The 18,389-nt window shown below is 42.5% G+C and overlaps 1 protein-coding gene across 2 annotated transcripts in view; it reads right to left on the bottom strand.

Moving 5' to 3' along the window:
• Positions 1-9,904, bottom strand: part of LOC126999216 (zyxin-like) — a 75,378-nt gene extending 65,474 nt beyond the window's left edge. The window contains exons 1-2 of one of the 2 annotated variants that reach the window (XM_050861545.1): positions 9,454-9,904; positions 5,385-6,354 (exon numbers count right to left, since the gene is read on the bottom strand). In XM_050861545.1, coding sequence (XP_050717502.1) covers positions 5,385-6,354; positions 9,454-9,664 — 1,181 coding nt within the window. In that variant the 5' untranslated portion in view covers positions 9,665-9,904. The remainder of the gene's footprint in view (positions 1-5,384; positions 6,355-9,453) is intronic. The other variant, XM_050861544.1, reaches the window with a different exon arrangement.
• Positions 9,905-18,389: the final 8,485 nt, after the last annotated feature.

Here is an 18,389-nt window from a genome sequence, read left to right as displayed (position 1 = left end):
GGATATGCTGTCTCTGACCCTCTGCTATTACTCTGATTATGTTATTGTAGGTCAGCTCTACATGGCTCCCCTGTCCTCCAGGCTTCTGCCCGGAGATCTGGCCCTCATCTAGCCCTAAAGTTTCCCAGCTTACCTCTTCAAGGTGTTTTCTAAACCCCTCATAATCGGCTCTCCTAAAGTCTGGCACCAACACAGTGCTGAGCTCTTCAGTCACCGCCCAGTCGTAGGTGATTCTTCTCATGTCAGGGGATTCGACGTTGGAACTCCTTGCCCTCTGATGTGGTTAATGCTCCCAGCCTTCCAACTTTTAAGTCTAGGCTACAGTTATTTCTGAGTGATGAACTGTCCCCCTTTTCATACCCTTTCTAATCATTTATTATATAAATTTTAATTCTATCGTTCATTTAAAATATAATGATAAGCAGAGGTTATGTCATTTAAATTGGAAGACAACCAGTCACTATATATTAATTGTATTAGTAGTGCTGCCCGCTCGCCTGACTGGAGTGTCTGGCTGTTACTTTTGGGCCTTGCCTTCCCTGCCCAGTCTAGGCTGGTTGCCAGTTGGTATGGCCCTACCAGGTGAGAATGACAGGTGAGAATCTTCAGTCAAACCACAATTTCTGCTGGCGTGGTTCTTATTTACTGCCCAAAAAGCTACGGTAGATTTCACTGAAGGACGACGGTATTACTCACCATCAGCAGCAGCAACAATAACAAGAAACAAGAAGAAGAGGAAGAAGCTACACCCTACTGTTCCTACATTCGCACAGCTATGAGTGTTTTTTTTTTACAGCAAAGGAGACAGATCAAGGGCTTAAAAAAGAAAGAAAACAATGATGAAATAAAAAAGGCCGCTACTTACTGCCCCTAAAAAGATTGGAGAGGAGTGACCGAAAGAGAAGTCAATTTCGGGAGGAGAGGTGTCCTGAAACCCTCCTTTTGAAAGAGTTCAAGTTGTAGGCAGGAGGAAATACAGATGAAGGAAGATTGTTCCAGAGTTTACCAGCATAAGGAATGAAAGAGTGAAGATGCTGGTTACTCTTGCATAAGGGGTTTGGACAGTAAAGGGATGAGCTAGAGTAGAAAGTCGTGTGTGGCGAGGCCGCGGGAGGGGGGGAGGCATGCAGTTAGCAAGTTCAGAAGAGCAGTCAGCATGAAAATAGCGATAGAAGATAGAAAGAGAGGCAACATGGCTGCGGAATTTAAGAGGTAGAAGACTATCAATAAGAGGAGGAGAGCTGATGAGACGAAGATCCTTAGACACCACTCTGTCCAGAAGAGCTGTGTGAGTGGAGCCCCCCCCACACGTGAGATGCATACTCCATATGAGGGCGGACAGGGCCCCTGTATATGGATAGCAACTGTGCGGGGGAGAAGAACTGGCGGAGCCGATACAGAACACCCAGCCTCGAGGAAGCTGATTTAGTGAGAGAGGAGATGTGAGGTTTCCAGTTAAGATATTGAGTTAAGGATAGACCGAAGAAATTTAGTGTTGAAGAAGGTGACAGCTGCGTGTTGTCGAAGAATAGGGGATAGATGTTAGCAAGATTGTGTCGAGTTGATAGGTGGAGAAATTGAGTTTTTGAGGCATTGACGGAAGATTCCTTTTACCCAAATTGGAAATGATAGCGAGGTCTGAGATTAAGCGTTCTGCAGCCTCCAGTCTAGTCATGTAATTCCTGTTGAGAGGGTCTTCTGTTGAAAGAAGTTGAATAATGCAGAGTGGAGTCATCAGCGTATGAGTGGATAGGACAGTTTGTAATGGAAAGATCATTGATGAATAACAGGAAGAGAGTGGGTGATAGGACAGAGAGAGCCCTGTGGAACACCACTGTTGATAGGTTTACGGAAAAAACAGTAAACATCTACCACAGCGGAGATAGAATGGCCAGAAAGGAAACTGAAGATAAAGGAACAGAGAGAAGGATAGAATCCGAAAGAGGGCAGTTTAGAAAGGAAAGATGTGCCAGACTCTATCGAAGGCTTGTGATATGTCTAACGCAACTGAGAAAGTTTCACCGAAACGGCTAAGAGAGGATGATCAAGAATCAGTTAAGAGAGCAAGAAGATCGCCAGTAGAACACCCCTTGCGAAACCCATACTGGCAATCAGATAGAAGGTCAGAAGTGGAAAGGTGCTTTTGAATCTTCTGGTTAAGGATTGATTCAAAAGCTTTAGATAGGCAGGAAAGTAAAGCTATAGGGGTTGGAGTGGTCACCCTTCTTAGGCACAGGCTGTATGAAGGTATACTTCCAGCAGGAAGGGAAGGTGATGTTGACAGGCAGAGGCGAAAGAATTTGACCAGGCAGGGTGTCAGCACGGAGGCACAGTTTTGAAGGACAATAGGAAGCATTCCATCAGGTCAATAAGCCTTCTGAGAGTTGAGGCTGGAGAGGGCATAGAAAACTTCATTCCGAAGAATCATAATAACAGGCACATAAAGGAGTCAGAGGGGGGATGAGTAGGAGGAATATGCCCAGAATCATCCAGAGTGGAGTTGTTACAGAAAGTTTGCAGCCTCAGAGATAGATGAGACAGCAGTGCTGCCATCAGGGTTAAGGAGAGGAGGGAAAGATGAAGAAGTGAAATTGCTGCCTGGACCAAGTCCTCCGAGGCCACTTTAATTGAAAAATTATGGGACATGCCAGCTTTGTGGGATCCCAGGCATGAATTGTAAGCAAAAAACTGCATAGAAGGAAGAGCAGACACTAGTTTCCTAGGCCTTGTGTCTTTCTTGGCTATAGATGGTTGCACAAGGCTCAATATTTCATAAAATTGGTCCTTGCTGACTCATCCACTGCCTGTAGCCATCCTCGTCTTCTAGACGTAGTTCTTGTAACAACTGCATCACTTCACTGAGCTGCTCTCTTCTTGCAAGCCATTGCTGCCTCCACATTCATATCTTTTTCCATTGCTTGTGTAAATTGAGTGTCACTAGAGCCAAAGCAACAGCACTTTGAGTGAAAACAGGGATGCAAACAGGGACGTCAGCCATACTTGTTGTTGTGAAAATGTGTCGGTCAAGACCACAGTACACTGAGAGAGTGCGAGGCAAGTGTGATAGGAAGACGACAGAAGTATGTTCACGTAGGCAAAAATCCACGATTTAATGACTGAAGATCCACGGAAAATTTGCCCAGTGTAATAGCCCCTTAACCCTTTCCTTGCACGTGGGATGGGACGCAACTATCCCCTCAGGCGCAGTCAGGCAGCCAAATGGGGGGTCTCTTTTAACCTCTGTATCTCAAAAACTATTCATCACAGCTAAAAACCAAAAACACCATTGGAAAGAGGAGGTCCAGATCTATAGGAGTCGGTTATGTATGCCTCTCTTGCGAACGTACATGCACCTTCAGGGAGTGCTGAATGTTAACAATTACGTCGGTGCGTGCGGGATGATCAGCCATATTGAGGGAACTGCGGACATCTTTCCTTCAGATTCTGGCAAGGGAGTATTGCCAACTGCAATATTTACAACTATTTGGTCAAAGAATCAGTCAGGTGATAGGTGAAGCTATGCAAAAATGCTGCTATATTGGGCAAGAACATCCATCAGTTTCTCGTCCATAGATTTGCCGCGCTGGGCTGATATGATTTTCCACCAAATTTAGTGATGAGCCCACTCAATTGGCAATCCCGTGTTGTGAAAATTAGTGTTGGAACACTTTCATGCGCGGGAGATTTGAGTGCAGGTGGAGCTCGCAGCGAGCGTTTAGCAATGAAAGGGTTAAAGAAGGCTGGGGCCGGCATCACGGGGTGCAAGTGGTCACCTCACCCAGGCTGGCTCATGAGCCCCACGCCGTGACGTCGCTCCCTGCCATGTCAGCATACGTGGCAGGTGTTAAATTATCCCAATTCATTGATCTTACCATCCCGAATTTGAATTATAATAGTCTTATCTAAGTAAAAACCCAAGTGCAATTTCTCCAAGAATAAATCTCTCCCTCATGAAGCATGATATTACAGAAGGTAATTTTTATACACAAATTCCCAACATCAATCATGCTGCTGTGAGGGATAACCTTAAAGCTTCCTGTGAGGAGATGCTGTGTAAACAACACTTTCAAGCGAGTCCCATCACCTTCAGTGTTGGAGACTTCATGATGACTGTTCATGCAAATTGCTCCAAAGTTCCTAGGCCCTTACTTAGTTACAGCAAAGATATATGGCCATGTATCATGCCCCAAGAGCATATTTTTCTATTTCCTCTATTTCCCAACACGCCCTCTGCGTGTATCGAAACACACGAGAAATTAATCAAGATCAGGGTATTTGCCGGCTGCCTGGGACTGAACCCGCGACCAGCGTGACGGGAGAGCCACTCCTTACTGAGTCAGCCAAAGAGGTACCCCGCTCGCCAAGTGGGTTATGGGAGGCTCCCTATCAGGCTTAATCGCCGCACTACACATGAAGTTAACATGCTTGGCCCGGGCAGTCAGTGTTCAGAGTAGTTCATGCTGATAGGCTCAAGCATGTGGGTGTGATTCTTGAGCCTTAGTTCATGATGACGCTCAAGCATGTGGGTGTGATTCTTGAGCCTAACATTCAGACTTCTACTTCCACTTCTACTTCTGGACCCTCTACTCCCTCTCCACTTGACACTAGCTCCTCTTCCTACTGACAAAGTTGAGGTCTGTTAGCCATCTCTCATATTTTTCTCTCCATCACCATATTCATTTTCTATTTTTAGAGAAGCTACCACAGTTGGCAAGCTGTGCTTTGTATTGTACTTTATTTTTGTTCACTTAATTTTGCGTACTTTGACACTTGAGGACACATGCCAGTGGTGGCTGAACTATACTATGGTGTATGTATGTATTTATGTGTGGGTTCCCTATGGGTGCCCCAGTGCCTTTCCGGGCCTCTCATTTCCCGGACATTCCCCCCCCCATTACTGTAGTTTTCATAGACTGTGTAAGGAGAACCAACATCTTTTATTGACCTCCATTAATGTATCTGAATAATAGTTAAAGTTACTTTCAATAGTTTTCAAAAATTTCTAAAGTATTACTTGGCCTGGTCATAAATGGAAGCAGTTATAAGCAGCTGCATACGTCGTAACTCAAGGAATACCTGTATGAAATAGCCTAGGCCCAGCCCTCCACAGAGAAAATAATTAGAACAAAAGAGCTGTCTGTGGCATTATTGATAATATGAAGCTCATTATCAACTATAATTGATGGTATTTGTCATTGCTACCTGCTTGTCATTGATACTGACAACATTTCTATGCATAGCCTATCATATATTATCCATGAAATAAACACACCATGTGACAACAGGTTCATAGAGCACAATAATGCACAACCCAGACTCTGATGCCACGACTGTGCTACTATTACTACTACTACTACTGAAATTCGTACTGCCCATTTACTTACGTCTGGCCTGGCCGTGGAATTGTATGAAGCAGCCTTGGCCTTCCTAATACACTCATGGGCAAGTCTAAATGGTGAAAGTAGTTATAGTATGGCACCATAGTTGACAATCTACTTGGAATGCCAATTGTGTCAGTCATTAAAGAGGTAGTGATAGGAGTGGTTATAGATGTGGTTACAGCACTAGTAGGTAGAATATGGCAATATGTTTTAGGAAGAGTAGACCTATCTGGAGTAATAGCTGTAATTTGGGTGTTCAATGTACTATTACTGTGGATTGTAGTGGTGGTGGTGGGGATAGTAGAAAAAGAATGTGGAGGAAGAGAAAGGGAAGGAGAAGGAACACATTTGATAGGGGAGAAAAACATTTGAGAAGTAGCAGGAGACAGTAGGGAAGAAAGAGTAAGGGATGGAAAAGGAGAAAGAGGAGGTGGTGGTGTCAAGAAAAGAGAAGGAAGGTGAATAGGGGGAGGTTGAGAGGGATGATGTGGAGGGGGAAGGGGATAAGGAGGAGGAGGAGGAGGAAGAGGAGGAGGAGGAGGAGGAGGAGAAGCAGGAAGGGCAGGAGCAGAAGGAGGAGAGGCAGAAGCAAGAAGAGAGAGAGGAGGAAGAGGGGAGGGTGGAAGAGGTAAAGGGTACCAACAGCCATCGGAACCAAAATAACCTAATGTTACTGCCTCCTTCTCCTCCTCTTCTTCCTCCTCCTCCTCCTCCTCATTCTTTGGGTTCATTATAAAATTTGGGAAAACAGGATAAAAATAGATCAGCGTCTGACTATTTGGACAGAAGAAAGTATTCAAGGTGGGTGGGGTAGCAAAGAGAGGGGAAAGGGGAGGTTGCTGGCCAACAATATCATTTGCTTCTGAAGTTTCATCGTTTGCTTCGCTGCAGGAGACTATGCTGCTTATGGGTGTGTCTTGGCAGCCAACCATATTATTTGTTGTAACTGCAGTGATTTCAGTTGACATCCTAACTGTGGGAGTAGAAGTAATAATAAATTCAATTACAGAAGCTAATCAATAAATATTTTTATTAATACCTAAAAAAGTTTATGACTTTTAAAAAAAAAAAAAAAAGCATATTATATTTGTAAAATCTCTTTTGTAAGCAATATGAAAAATGTGTACAATATCTATACAGTAACTATCAAGAGCATTCGGGTACAGTCGCAGACAGAAGTGAAGACACAGATTTCAGACTCAGAGACCTCGGGAGCAAAGTTTGGCCAGCTGTGAGCAGGCCCCCCCCTCCACACACACCAAAATTTGAAGCAGTGGTACCATATAAGTATGTACGTTATTAATTTATTAGTTAATGCTTCTGTTAAAATTTAAGACGTTTATATGATTCTACGTTGTTCAGGTATTCTCTTCTATTATTTTGAGTCTTGGATTGTGAAACGGGTGAGCTTTTGGGGAGCGCAGAGGAACACATCTCAATGTCTACAATGGAATGAAATGGGAAAATTTGCTTAGATCAACAAATTTCTGCTTTACTATGAGCAAATGTTTGGGAACGGCAATCGCTTCTAAATTGGGGACTTGGTGTGGTACATGCCTGATACTCGTATCATACCCGTAACAATGCGGCCCCCATCTCCCACAGGGCCCCACTGCTAACCTGCCAGTCTCAGTGCCTTGTGGTCCATCGCTAAGTGTGCTGTACAGCTATACAGGCAACGTGTAGACAACATGTGTAATGCGGGGAAAAACCAGAACAATCGATCATCTTAAATAATTATGGTATTAACCGTGAATTATGTGATGGTGCGGCAGGGCAGACATTCAGACAGACAGACGAACCAGTGATGGGTCAGCATCGCGTGATTCTGACTTATTGTGAAGGTACCGAATGATTGTTAGTTAGTTTTTTTTTTTTTTTATCACGGGGAACAACAAGCAGAATTTTTCACCTGTAGTAAGTGAGAGAGAACCAGTTGCTTCTGAACTCCTTCTGAACTGGTAGAACAGGCCAATTGTATGTTAACTAAACCACTGCTAAATGCGTTCACTAGCCTCTGGCTAGCCCGCGGGCAGTTGGGGGAGGTGAGAAGCCGACGGTGTGAGCGAGTCTCCCTCACACACCGCCTCAACCTCACCCCACAGGTACGTTGAACGCAGCTCCTAGGGACCAAGCTGGTTAGTGTGTTATCTTGATACAATGTTAATGTTACTTATAAGAGTTGAATTCACACACCGCCTCACCCTCACCCCACAGGTTCCCTAGCATACTGACTGAGCTGGTACCTCACTTGTTGTGTGTCATTATAGAGTACGTATGTGAACATCCCCTTTTGTGTGGGCTTATGATCACCCCCTTGGTATCTTAACCCCACACAAATATCTTGCCCCCATGATCATCTTTGTGAACACATATCGGTGGTTGAAGGGAGACATTTTCTAGTATAATTATGCACCATAGAAACTTGACTAGGGTATTTTTTTGTTAGCTATGGCCAGGACTCTCTCTATATATATTATATGAAATGTTCTGTGATGAGTATGCCCTACTGGTGATTGGAATGATGAGTTGTAATCAGTATGGTAAAGTAACTCAGTAAAAGCTCGCTACCATTACCAACAGAATAATGAGTTGTCAATAGCATTGTTAATTAACTTCAGTAAGCTCGCTACCATTACCAACAGAATGTGAATAAACTTCATCATAATTTAACCTTGTGTTGCATCACCCTAACAACTATGAAGCTCACTTGATAGCAATAGGATCAAAGCTGAAGGCAACACACATGTACAATAAAAAAACTACCTACATACTTCCGTTTATAAGGTTCATCGATATTGTATTTTTTTAAATTTCCACTGCTTATAACGGACTAAGTTCCCCCCCAATTAGTCCGTTATACTGAGGGTTTACTGTATATATCTATATATATATATATATATATATATATATATATATATATATATATATATATATATATATATATATATATATATATATATATATATATATATATATATATATATATATATATATATATATATATATATATATATATATATATATATATATATATATATATATATATATATATATATATATATATATATATATATATATATATATATATATATATATATATATATATATATATATATATATATATATATATATATATATATATATATATATATATATATATATATATATATATATATATATATATATATATATATATATATATATATATATATATATAGATATATATATATATATATATATATATATATATATCTATATATATATATATATATATATATATATATCTTTATTTGTCAACGTTTCGACTCGTTCATGAGTCATCATCAGGACATAAAATCACGATAAAACAATACAAACAATGTGCATGAAAAAAGACACTACATATTAAAATTTAAATGAGTCTATACATATTTGACTGTGGGTAGGCTCTTTTAAAAGAAAACGGTTAGTTAGACAGAAACTGCACAGAAAAGGCGTAACTTAACAATATAGCAAACACCGGGAAAAGAAAAACGTAAATGAACCTTTAAAAGCATGCTAGTGGTATACCAAACTTTAATTGCGTTTTTCTCAAAACTACGTAGCTATATATAAATTAAAAATGTTTTATGCTATTACTTTTTGCATGACACTAATAAAACTCGGGGTTATATAAGTTCAACTCTTAACGAAAAAAACATACATGTGATTAGATTATTTAGGGGTCATATTTTTTCAATATTATCTAAAAACACATTTACAACTAGTATTAAAAAAAAAAATAATAATCAAATAAATGCAGCCCAATACTAAAAAAGTAATCACATATATTTGTTAGGATAAAAGAAAAGTATTTTATGTGCGAGTAAGAAAGAAATCGGTGAACAAACGACAGAGGAAACTCGCGTCAAAATTTAAAAGAAAAAAACAAAAGAATATATCGTAATTTTTTTTTTGTCTGATCATCTTGAAATTATAATACATATGATGATTATGGTACAGGTGACTCTCGATTTACGTGAGTATTGTGTCCTTGAAGAGGTCGTGTAAATCAAAAGCAATGTAAATCAAACAAGAGGTAGGTTTGTACCTTTACTGCCTACTGTATCACTCGACTCCTCTCCCTCTCGTGGTTCCTTCTCTGGCTGCCTTTCCCCTCGTGGTAGCACAGCAGCGAGGGTGTTGTTGTTGTTGAGTAGTGTGGCAGCGTGGGTACTGTATGGTTGTTCAAGTGGCGCGCGGGAAGAACTGAGCTCAGCTGTGTGGCCACGGCGCCGTGTTAGTCCAGTTGCATGAGACATCTGGTGGCCACTTCATAAAATATCACGTATAAGTGAAAAAAACGTGTATATTAAACATTTATTTGGATTTTGGACCCCGTGTTATTTTAAAAACACGTAAATGAAACTCGCGTAAATCGAGAGTTACCTGTACTGTTATCCACAAACCATAGCCTAATCAGTAGATAAATACCAATATCCTGGTAAGGGAATTATTCTTGGGTAATCATGGAGGCATGTAGTTATTCTTCATACCCACCAAAATAGTTTTGTTAATGAAATCTGTGACAGTAAGCCATCACAAAATTGACGCTTGCACTTTTGTATCTGTTTTCAGGGGCATCCACAGGAATTTCAAGGTATTTTAGGGCCTCTACATATATACATAAAATTCCAAACTCAAGATGATCGAAAGATGGGAACCATACAAGATGTAAGTCTTAACCTCCCATGCAATTGAAATAGGTAAGCTTGGTAGTGTGTTGTATGGACACAAAATACTTCATATAGCACCAAGGTGTTCTTCACTGTGAGATGGGTGATATCATGGAATAATACCCAAGTTTCCACTGATGAAAAGTATTTCCACATATAAAAGTATTACATTATACATGAAAATTCATACTTACTGTCTGAAATACTACTCAAGTATCCTAAATAACAGCATATATTAATGTTAAATGCATGGATGCCTGTGGTATAAAAAAAGAAAGCTTGTAATGCAATTAAAGTATTTATCACTATATAATCATTGCTTATATCTATCCCTAAGTTCTGCTGTACCAATCAGCTATCACAGATATAGGTATGTTGTGCTTTTAACCAGCTCCAGTGCATAGCTATTTAAAATTTTCTAGTCATTCTGTAAGCTTCATGGAACACTTCTGGTTCTACAAAGAATGTAATACTACATTACAAGTATGCTGACCAAAGTATTGATCACTAGTCAAACCTGATATTTATCCCCAAGTTTTGCTGCAGCAATCGGCTGTTTCCAATGTAGCCTATGTCATGCTTCTATGCAGACTCACTAGCTCCAGCAGCTATTCTTCTTTTTCAGTGTTTAAGGGGGCTGGTTAAGCCATGGGACCACAGCCTCTAGAGCCCCAACAGGCAAGCTGCTTTAGGCTGTTGTTGTTAAGATGTGTCCCTACGGCAGGGGCTAGATCCTGTCAAGCTGTCCAGACTTCTGCAAGGTCTCTGTACACTTGAGGGCTTGGAAAGAAGTGTTGGGGTTGAGGGTATCGCTGTCTAGCAGGTCCTCTTGAGTTGGCCTGTATCCAGCTGCTAATCAAAGTTTGCATGTCATTTTGAACACTTCATGGAACACTGCTGGTTCTATTGTAGTGCAGCAATGGCCTGATGAACGAGCCTCCCATAACCCACTTAGCCAGTGGGGTACCTCTTTGGCCGACTTGGTAAGGAGTGGCTCTCCTGTCACGCTGGTCGCAGGTTCAATCCCAGGCAGCCGGTGAATACCCTCTCCTTGTCTTGATTAATTTCTCGTGTGTTTCGATACACGTGTTGGAGAATAGAAAAAGAGAAAATAAACTCTCGGGGCATGATAGTGGTGGCAGCGGTGGGCATCCTCTCCTGCAATTCTGTTGAGTTTTCCCAAAGGGGTAACAGGTAGGATGGCCCATGCTGATGGTAATAGAAAATGGGATGCGTTGGAGGTATGTATGTCTCTATGGAGATATTGTGAAATAGTGCACCAAAATGGGTCACAGTCTAAAGGTCTCGACACAGAAATTAATCTACATAGGAGGGAAAGCCGTGAAGTGCGGCGACGGCCTGATGAACGAGCCTCCCATAACCCAATTAGCCAGTGGGGTAAGGAGTGGCTCTTCCGTCACGCTGGTCGCGGATTCAATCCCAGGCAGCCAGCGAATACCCTCTCCTTGTTTTGATTAATTTCTCGTGTGTTTCGATACATGCAGAGGTTGTGTTGGAGAATAGAAAAAGAGAAAATAAACTCTCGGGGCATGACACTATTGCCTTAATTCTGTCTCTCCATCAGCACTCTACATTCACTATGAAGCGGCCGTGCAATAAGGGCCGCCGCGACCTAACTCCCCTGCTGCTCTGGAGGAAAACTGTTCTCTAGGTAATAAACCTTCGGGTAATTCTTTACAAGATATCTGCCTCCCCCTCCACCACTCCAGCACCCCCCACCCCCAAAAAACAAGCCTAGGAACCTGTGGGGAATCGTGGTTTTGGGGGGGAAGGGAAATTGACTGATATATGGGACTCCAAAATTTCACTAAAAAATCCCTAAAATAGGGAAGATTCCCTACTCACGAAAGTTTACGGAAACTTACCGTCCTGTGCTGCTCATTTCCAACGGCTCACGCCTTATGTCGAATATACTTTAACTACTCCAACCTAACTTTACATAACCTAACCTCGACCCCCCCTTTTAACAGGGGGGCTTCGCCCCCTTCAACCCTCCCCCTTTACTACGAAGGGCTTCTCGATCTGTATCTGCCCATCTTGTCAGCCACACAGCCCGGTAGCTCAGGGGTAGAGCATCTGGCTCACAACCAGAAGGACCGGGGTTCGAAGATAAGTTGGGTTTACCTTCTTTCACGTGTAGCCCCTGTTCACCTAGCAGTGAGTAGGTACACGACATCAGGCAAGGAGTTGTGACCTCGTTGTCACGGTGTGTTGTGTGCGAGTGGTCTCAGTCCTACCCAAAGATCGGTACAACGAGCTCTGTGCTCTTCCGTAGGGGAGCGGCTGGCTGTCTCGAGAGAGACCCGCAGCAGACCAAGAGGTGAATTACACACTTGACACTCAACAGCCAAGGAAGCGTTACAAGGGGGGTCAAGGTTAGGTTATGGGAGTAGTTTAAATAGGTTGCGTGCACAACTCATCAAGTTCAAGCTCGGGGCCGAGTTGAAGGCAAAACAAACCGGGCTTCTTCTTTTGATCTGTTCCGTGTTGGTGCTGCAAAACAGACTTTCTACTGAAATGCCATCCACTTGTGCAGTGCTGGGGTGTGGCAATAAAGCGAACAAGTTCCCCAACAAGTCGTTTAACAGACTACCAGCTACCTCCAATCCTATAGTAACCCCGTTGTGATGATGAAGCTACTCTCGTGCATGCCACTTACAGAGTCCCTTGATAGAGAGAGTCCCGACAACCAAAGATTTGGACGCCATTATTGGCCCTGTTTTCGCCGCGCTTCTCAAACGCTAGCACACGCTCTCTTTTGTATTTCTGTTTTACAGCCATACGGGTCATCCAATGAAACTGAGCACACTTGTGTCAGACCTGCACACCTTCCTCTAACAGTCAGCAGGGTGCCAGCAGCCAGTGAGCTCTGGGAAAGTATATAAGAGACATTTTGTGTCTACACCAACAGGTATCGCCAACCCATCATTATCCCTTTCCTTGCGCGCGGTGCGGACGCGACTATCCCCTCAGGCGCAGTCAGAGAGCCCAATGGGGGGTCTCTTTTAACCTCTGTATCTCAAAAACTATTCATCACAGCTAAAAACCAAAAACACCATTGGAAAGAGGAGGTCCAGATCTATAGGAGTCGGTTATGTATGCCTCTCTTACGAATGTACATGCACGTTCAGGGAGTGTTGAATGTTAACACTTACGTTGGTGCGTGCGGGATGATCAGCCGTATTGAGGGAACTGCGGACATCTTTTCTTCAGATTCTGACAAGGGAGTATTGCCAACTGCAATATTTACAACTATTTGGTCAAAGAATCAGTCAGGTGATAGGTGAAGCTATGCAAAAATGCCGCTTTATTGGGCAAGAACATCCACCAGTTACTCGTCCGTACATTTGCCGCGCTGGGCTGATATGATTTTCCACCAAATTTAGTGAAGAATCCACTCAATTGGCAATCCTGTGTTGTGAGAATTAGTGTTGGAACACTCTCATACGCGGGAGATTTGAGTGCAGGTGGGGGTCGCAGCGGGCGTTTAGCGCCACCAGCAAATACAGGTAACTCTCGATTTACGCGAGTATTGCGTCCTTGAAGAGGTTGCGTAAATCAAACATGAGTTAGGTTTCTGTCGAAAAATAAATACTGTATTTTGCGGCGTATAACACGCACCCCGAACTTTTAAGACAACAATTTTGAAAAAAAAAAAGTTCTTAAAATGCTCAGAAATATGTACGGGTTAAAGAACATTGACAATGTAAAGTTTCCCAAAATTTATATACTTTTGGTGTAATCTTTACTGCTTGAATTGACAGTGTCCTTGAGTAAAGCAATGAAAATGGCAGCCGGGCTGGTGTTGTAAGAAATACATCCCCGTAAACATACTGATGATGCACAGCTTCTGATATCATAATAAGCATATTATTCTCACCATCACTCGTAGGTTATGACAGACAACTAGGCAAGACACAATTCACACGGTTCTGGTGACACGCGGCATGCAGCTGTTTGTTGTTTGGGTGTGGTTGTGTGGTTTTCAAACAATGCAAATGGCGGCCGGGCTGGTGTTGTGAGAAATATCTCCTCGTACATACTGATTATGTACAGCTTCTGAGATCATAATAAGCATATTATTCTCACAGTCACTCGTAGGTTATGACAGACAACTAGGCAAGACACAATTCACGCGGTTCTGGTGACACGCGGCATGCAGCTGCATATATATATGTTTGTTGTGTGGGTGTGGTTGTGTGGTTTGTAAACAATGCAAATGGCGGCCGGGCGTGAAATAACTCCTCGTACAAGACTCATGATGTACAGTTTCTGATATCATATTTACCCCATTATTCTCACTAATATTAATAATTAATAATGAACACATGGATATTTTTTTCCAATATGATTCTTTTATGTAGCTTGTACTGCTCCTTAGTCATGCAATCATAAGCCAGCTGTGACATCAAGATCAGGATCATACAAATGGCGCCCGATGGGAAAACGGGATAACAGCAAGGCATGGGCGATCCTCCACCGATTTAATTTTTGTATAGTAGTTATTTGATCGCCCTGTATTCTATGGTAACATATTATAAGACAGCTATGGACTATGAAGGATCATTAACAATAATAAAGGTAAGTTTGCAGTTGTTATTGGATAAGACGAAACACAGACCCTTAAAAACACTCCAAAGAAAAAAAAAATTAAAAATTTGTACATTCGGCGTATAACGCGCAGGGCTAAACTTTCAGGCATTTTTTTGTGAAAAAGGTGTGCGTTACACATTCAGTGGAGAGAGAGAGAGAGAGAGAGAATATCCATGTCACCGAGATATCCAATCAGGCACTCAGTCTCAGCCTCACTCGTCTGAGAAAGAAATGAGGGACAGCATGAGCGCCAGGCTAGTATTGGTACCGGTACTGTACCATATAGCTGGTATCGTTACCTGCCCACCCCTATCGTTGAGTAGCGTGGCAGCGTGGGTACTGTATTGTTGTTCAAGTGGCGCGCGGGAAGAACTGAGCTCAGCTGTATGGCCGCGGCGCCGTGTGAGTCCAGTTGCGTGAGACATCTGGTGGCCACTCCATAAAAAATCGTGTATAAGTGGAAAAAACGTGTAAATTAAACATTTATTTGGATTTTGGACCCCGCGTTATTTAAAAAACGCGTAAAACAAACTCGCATAAATCGAGAGTTACCTGTACGCCTAACGCCTGCTGCAAGCGTTTAGCAATGAAAGGGTTATGCCCTTTTACTTTACCATAATTTGGTCACCAGCCGTTGTAATGTGCCGTAAGGTGACAGGAGATTATTATTAGCCTTACGATCAGACACCGTCTCAGTATAGGCGTAGCCTGTGATATATGCGTGTCACGGCGGGCTGCTGACGACCTTGAAAGGCGGCAGCGCTCAGAGGGTACGGAGAGACTTCACACAAGTCTGGATGCTTCTTTTTGAGTGCTGCTGCTGTGATGGATGGATTTAACAATACTTATCACTGTAAAACATTATCGGCAGCAGTTGGGAAAGTCTTTCTATTACCTACATATCCCTTCATCGCCTGACCCTTGCCTGCAGGGAGGGATACTGCCTCCTGAACGTCATGAGCCTTAATTATTGATATACTTGTCAAGGGCCATGTGGCTGACACACTATCCAAGCTCCATCAATGGAAAGGTACTTTGCTTCCTTTCCATTACCTACTTGCAGTAAGCTTTAGCATATGGAGAGAAAATTAGTGTAAACTAATTATACCTGGGGGTGGAGGGGGCCCTGATTCCATTACTCGCCATGCTGCTCTCTTTATTGTGTTAATAACTTAACACACACACACTATTGCTGCAATAAATGTTCTGTGCGATTCCAATTAAGGTATTGTGCAGATAGACTAAGTCATCAATGACATAAATAACATTTAATTTAATTTAAATACTTATTGTTGATTAAAAATAATAATACAGTAAAATACTAAGGCCATGTAAACGTGTTTCATTTTGCTTGAGGGTCAAAATAGCTAGGTTTAGAGAATACTGTGGGAAAATGCACATGTCTTCAACATATTATAATGACATTGGTACCCATGAAAATGAAGACTGTGCGCCCTTATATATTAGGCTATTAACCCCTTCGCGCCGGATGTTCAAAAAGCCCGCCTGGCTGATATACGGCGTGCTCGGCCGTGCGCGGGAAACCTGAGCCGGCATGTATCTGCTTGTCGCCTCCGTATATTATGCTGCTAATTTTCAGTCAACATGTATCCCGTATTTGCAAAGCAGCATACACGACGAGTCAACATATACCTGCTATGCATAATATAAATTGCGTCAACGCGAAATAAAAAAAAAGCAAAATAAAGAAAGGGGAGAAAGGGGCAAGGGGGAAAGAAATAGAGAAAGCAGATGATTGTGTAGAGGAGGAAGAATGTCGAGAAATTATCAGCAAATACAACTCTGTTATCATCAGTCAGAGAGCTGCCAGATACTCCTTTGTCATCACAGACAATGTATGTGTGTACGTGTGTGTGTGTGTGTGAGAGAGAGAGAGAGAGAGAGAGAGAGAGAGAGAGAGAGAGAGAGAGAGAGAGAGAGAGAGAGAGAGAGAGAGAGAGAGAGAGAGAGAGAGATAGGCAAGGAGTGGTGGTGTTGGCACCTTGGTGTCTGAGAGAGAGAGAGAGAGAGAGAGAGAGAGAGAGAGAGAGAGAGAGAGAGAGAGAGAGAGAGAGAGAGAGAGAGCCAATGAGACTTCATAATTTTAGACACAAGGCGGGAAGAAGGCGGTGCATACTGTAGCTCATTTTTTGTGATTGGTGGGAACAAGGATGGTGGGAGGAGCAATAGGATTTCAAGGACAGCATACGGCGTATTTACTTAGTAACCAACACAAAGTACAGGACAACTCAATAGAAAAAGAAACAGAATAGAAATATGACGCCTACGTAGGCGTCATCATATGAGCAAATAGTAACCTAACCTATCACCGCTGAAATAGTAATATTTCCCCGCATTTTTAAATCTCATAAACGAGTAATTATAATGGAAACGGTTACCAGAGTGATGATTAGCAAATACAATCTAAACAAATAATATGTTAACTTTTAAAGTGAGTTGGGTGTGATTCTAGAGTTTTACCAAGACAGATATGGCTCACCAAAAGCTAGGTAGCTTCTGTTCATTAAACTCTTGTAACACGTCCAGTCTATTAGACTGTGGCCTTGATGAGACTGTGAAATATCCATTGCGAGTCTGTAACAACAGCTAGAGCCCTGTGGGAGAGATCACATCCAATAATTTTGGCCATAAGGGCCACAGCTTCCCTCATCAGCTTCGATGGCTGGACTTGTGGTGAACGATTGTTTCAGTCCTTGTAGCTGTGCCTCTCTCACAATGATTTCCATAGACAGTACAAAGGGAGGGCAGTTATGACAGCAAGACACACACAATGGCAGTGTGTGTGCTTTGCTGTCATAACATATCGATGGTTTCCTCCCAAGACGACTGACTGTTAGCACACCTCTGTCTGTCTTCTCAGTGGCCTTGCAGTTAAATTATACACTTTGTATCCCCTCTGTGGCATGTTGGTACAGCCGAAGGCTAGGCAACAAGGCATTGTTACATTAAAAAGCAGCTGAATCCGCTTCCAAAATAGATAAAATTATGTTTTTATTACCTCAGTTCAAAGTCGGCGCGGTGCTCGAAGGGCCAATAATGGCGCCCAGCAGCCTTATAGAGGTTTTGCAGCTGATGTCATTAGTGGGGGTGCGGGGGTAGCGCAGGCCTGCACGGCCATCTTGGTGGTCAGTGGTGGTAGTTACTTATCAAAGCAAACCTTAATTGGTGGTGGCTGCATAAGTGCTCTGTGTGTTCGTCATGGGATACGTATATGTTGGTCAGGTACTTGTCGACACTTGTAATCATGGGATAGACAAACACTGAATAAACTAAAGTCCATATATTCTATGGAAAGTAACAGAGAAAGAACGAGTACATGCGTACGCGATACAAAGATGGGGTGAACTGGCTCCTGAGGCACTGCCAGCCTCTGAGGGGCGTATATATGTTGTGCGGTTGGATGTTCTAACCGACACGGAAGAGATGCTATGTCATTTTATAGATTTCCAGCGAATCCAGAAGAGCGGGGGAAGTGGATAGCAGCTGTGAGGAGGGAAAACTGGCGGCCGTCTGCTTCATCTCGACTCTGCAGTGCTCATTTTGTCAGAGGTAAATATTACAGGCAAGACTGACCAGATTATTACATGAGGTAACACTCATTTAGGTATTGCCCCGGGTACCCTGGCATACTGTGTGGCGGGGGATTACCCTGGAACGGGATTTACATGAGCTGGCG

Source organism: Eriocheir sinensis, chromosome 16, assembly GCF_024679095.1.
Source record: "Eriocheir sinensis breed Jianghai 21 chromosome 16, ASM2467909v1, whole genome shotgun sequence".
Lineage (NCBI taxonomy): Eukaryota > Metazoa > Arthropoda > Malacostraca > Decapoda > Varunidae > Eriocheir > Eriocheir sinensis.
Note: the sequence above shows the minus strand (reverse complement) of the source record. Positions and strands in the feature narration are given on the sequence as shown.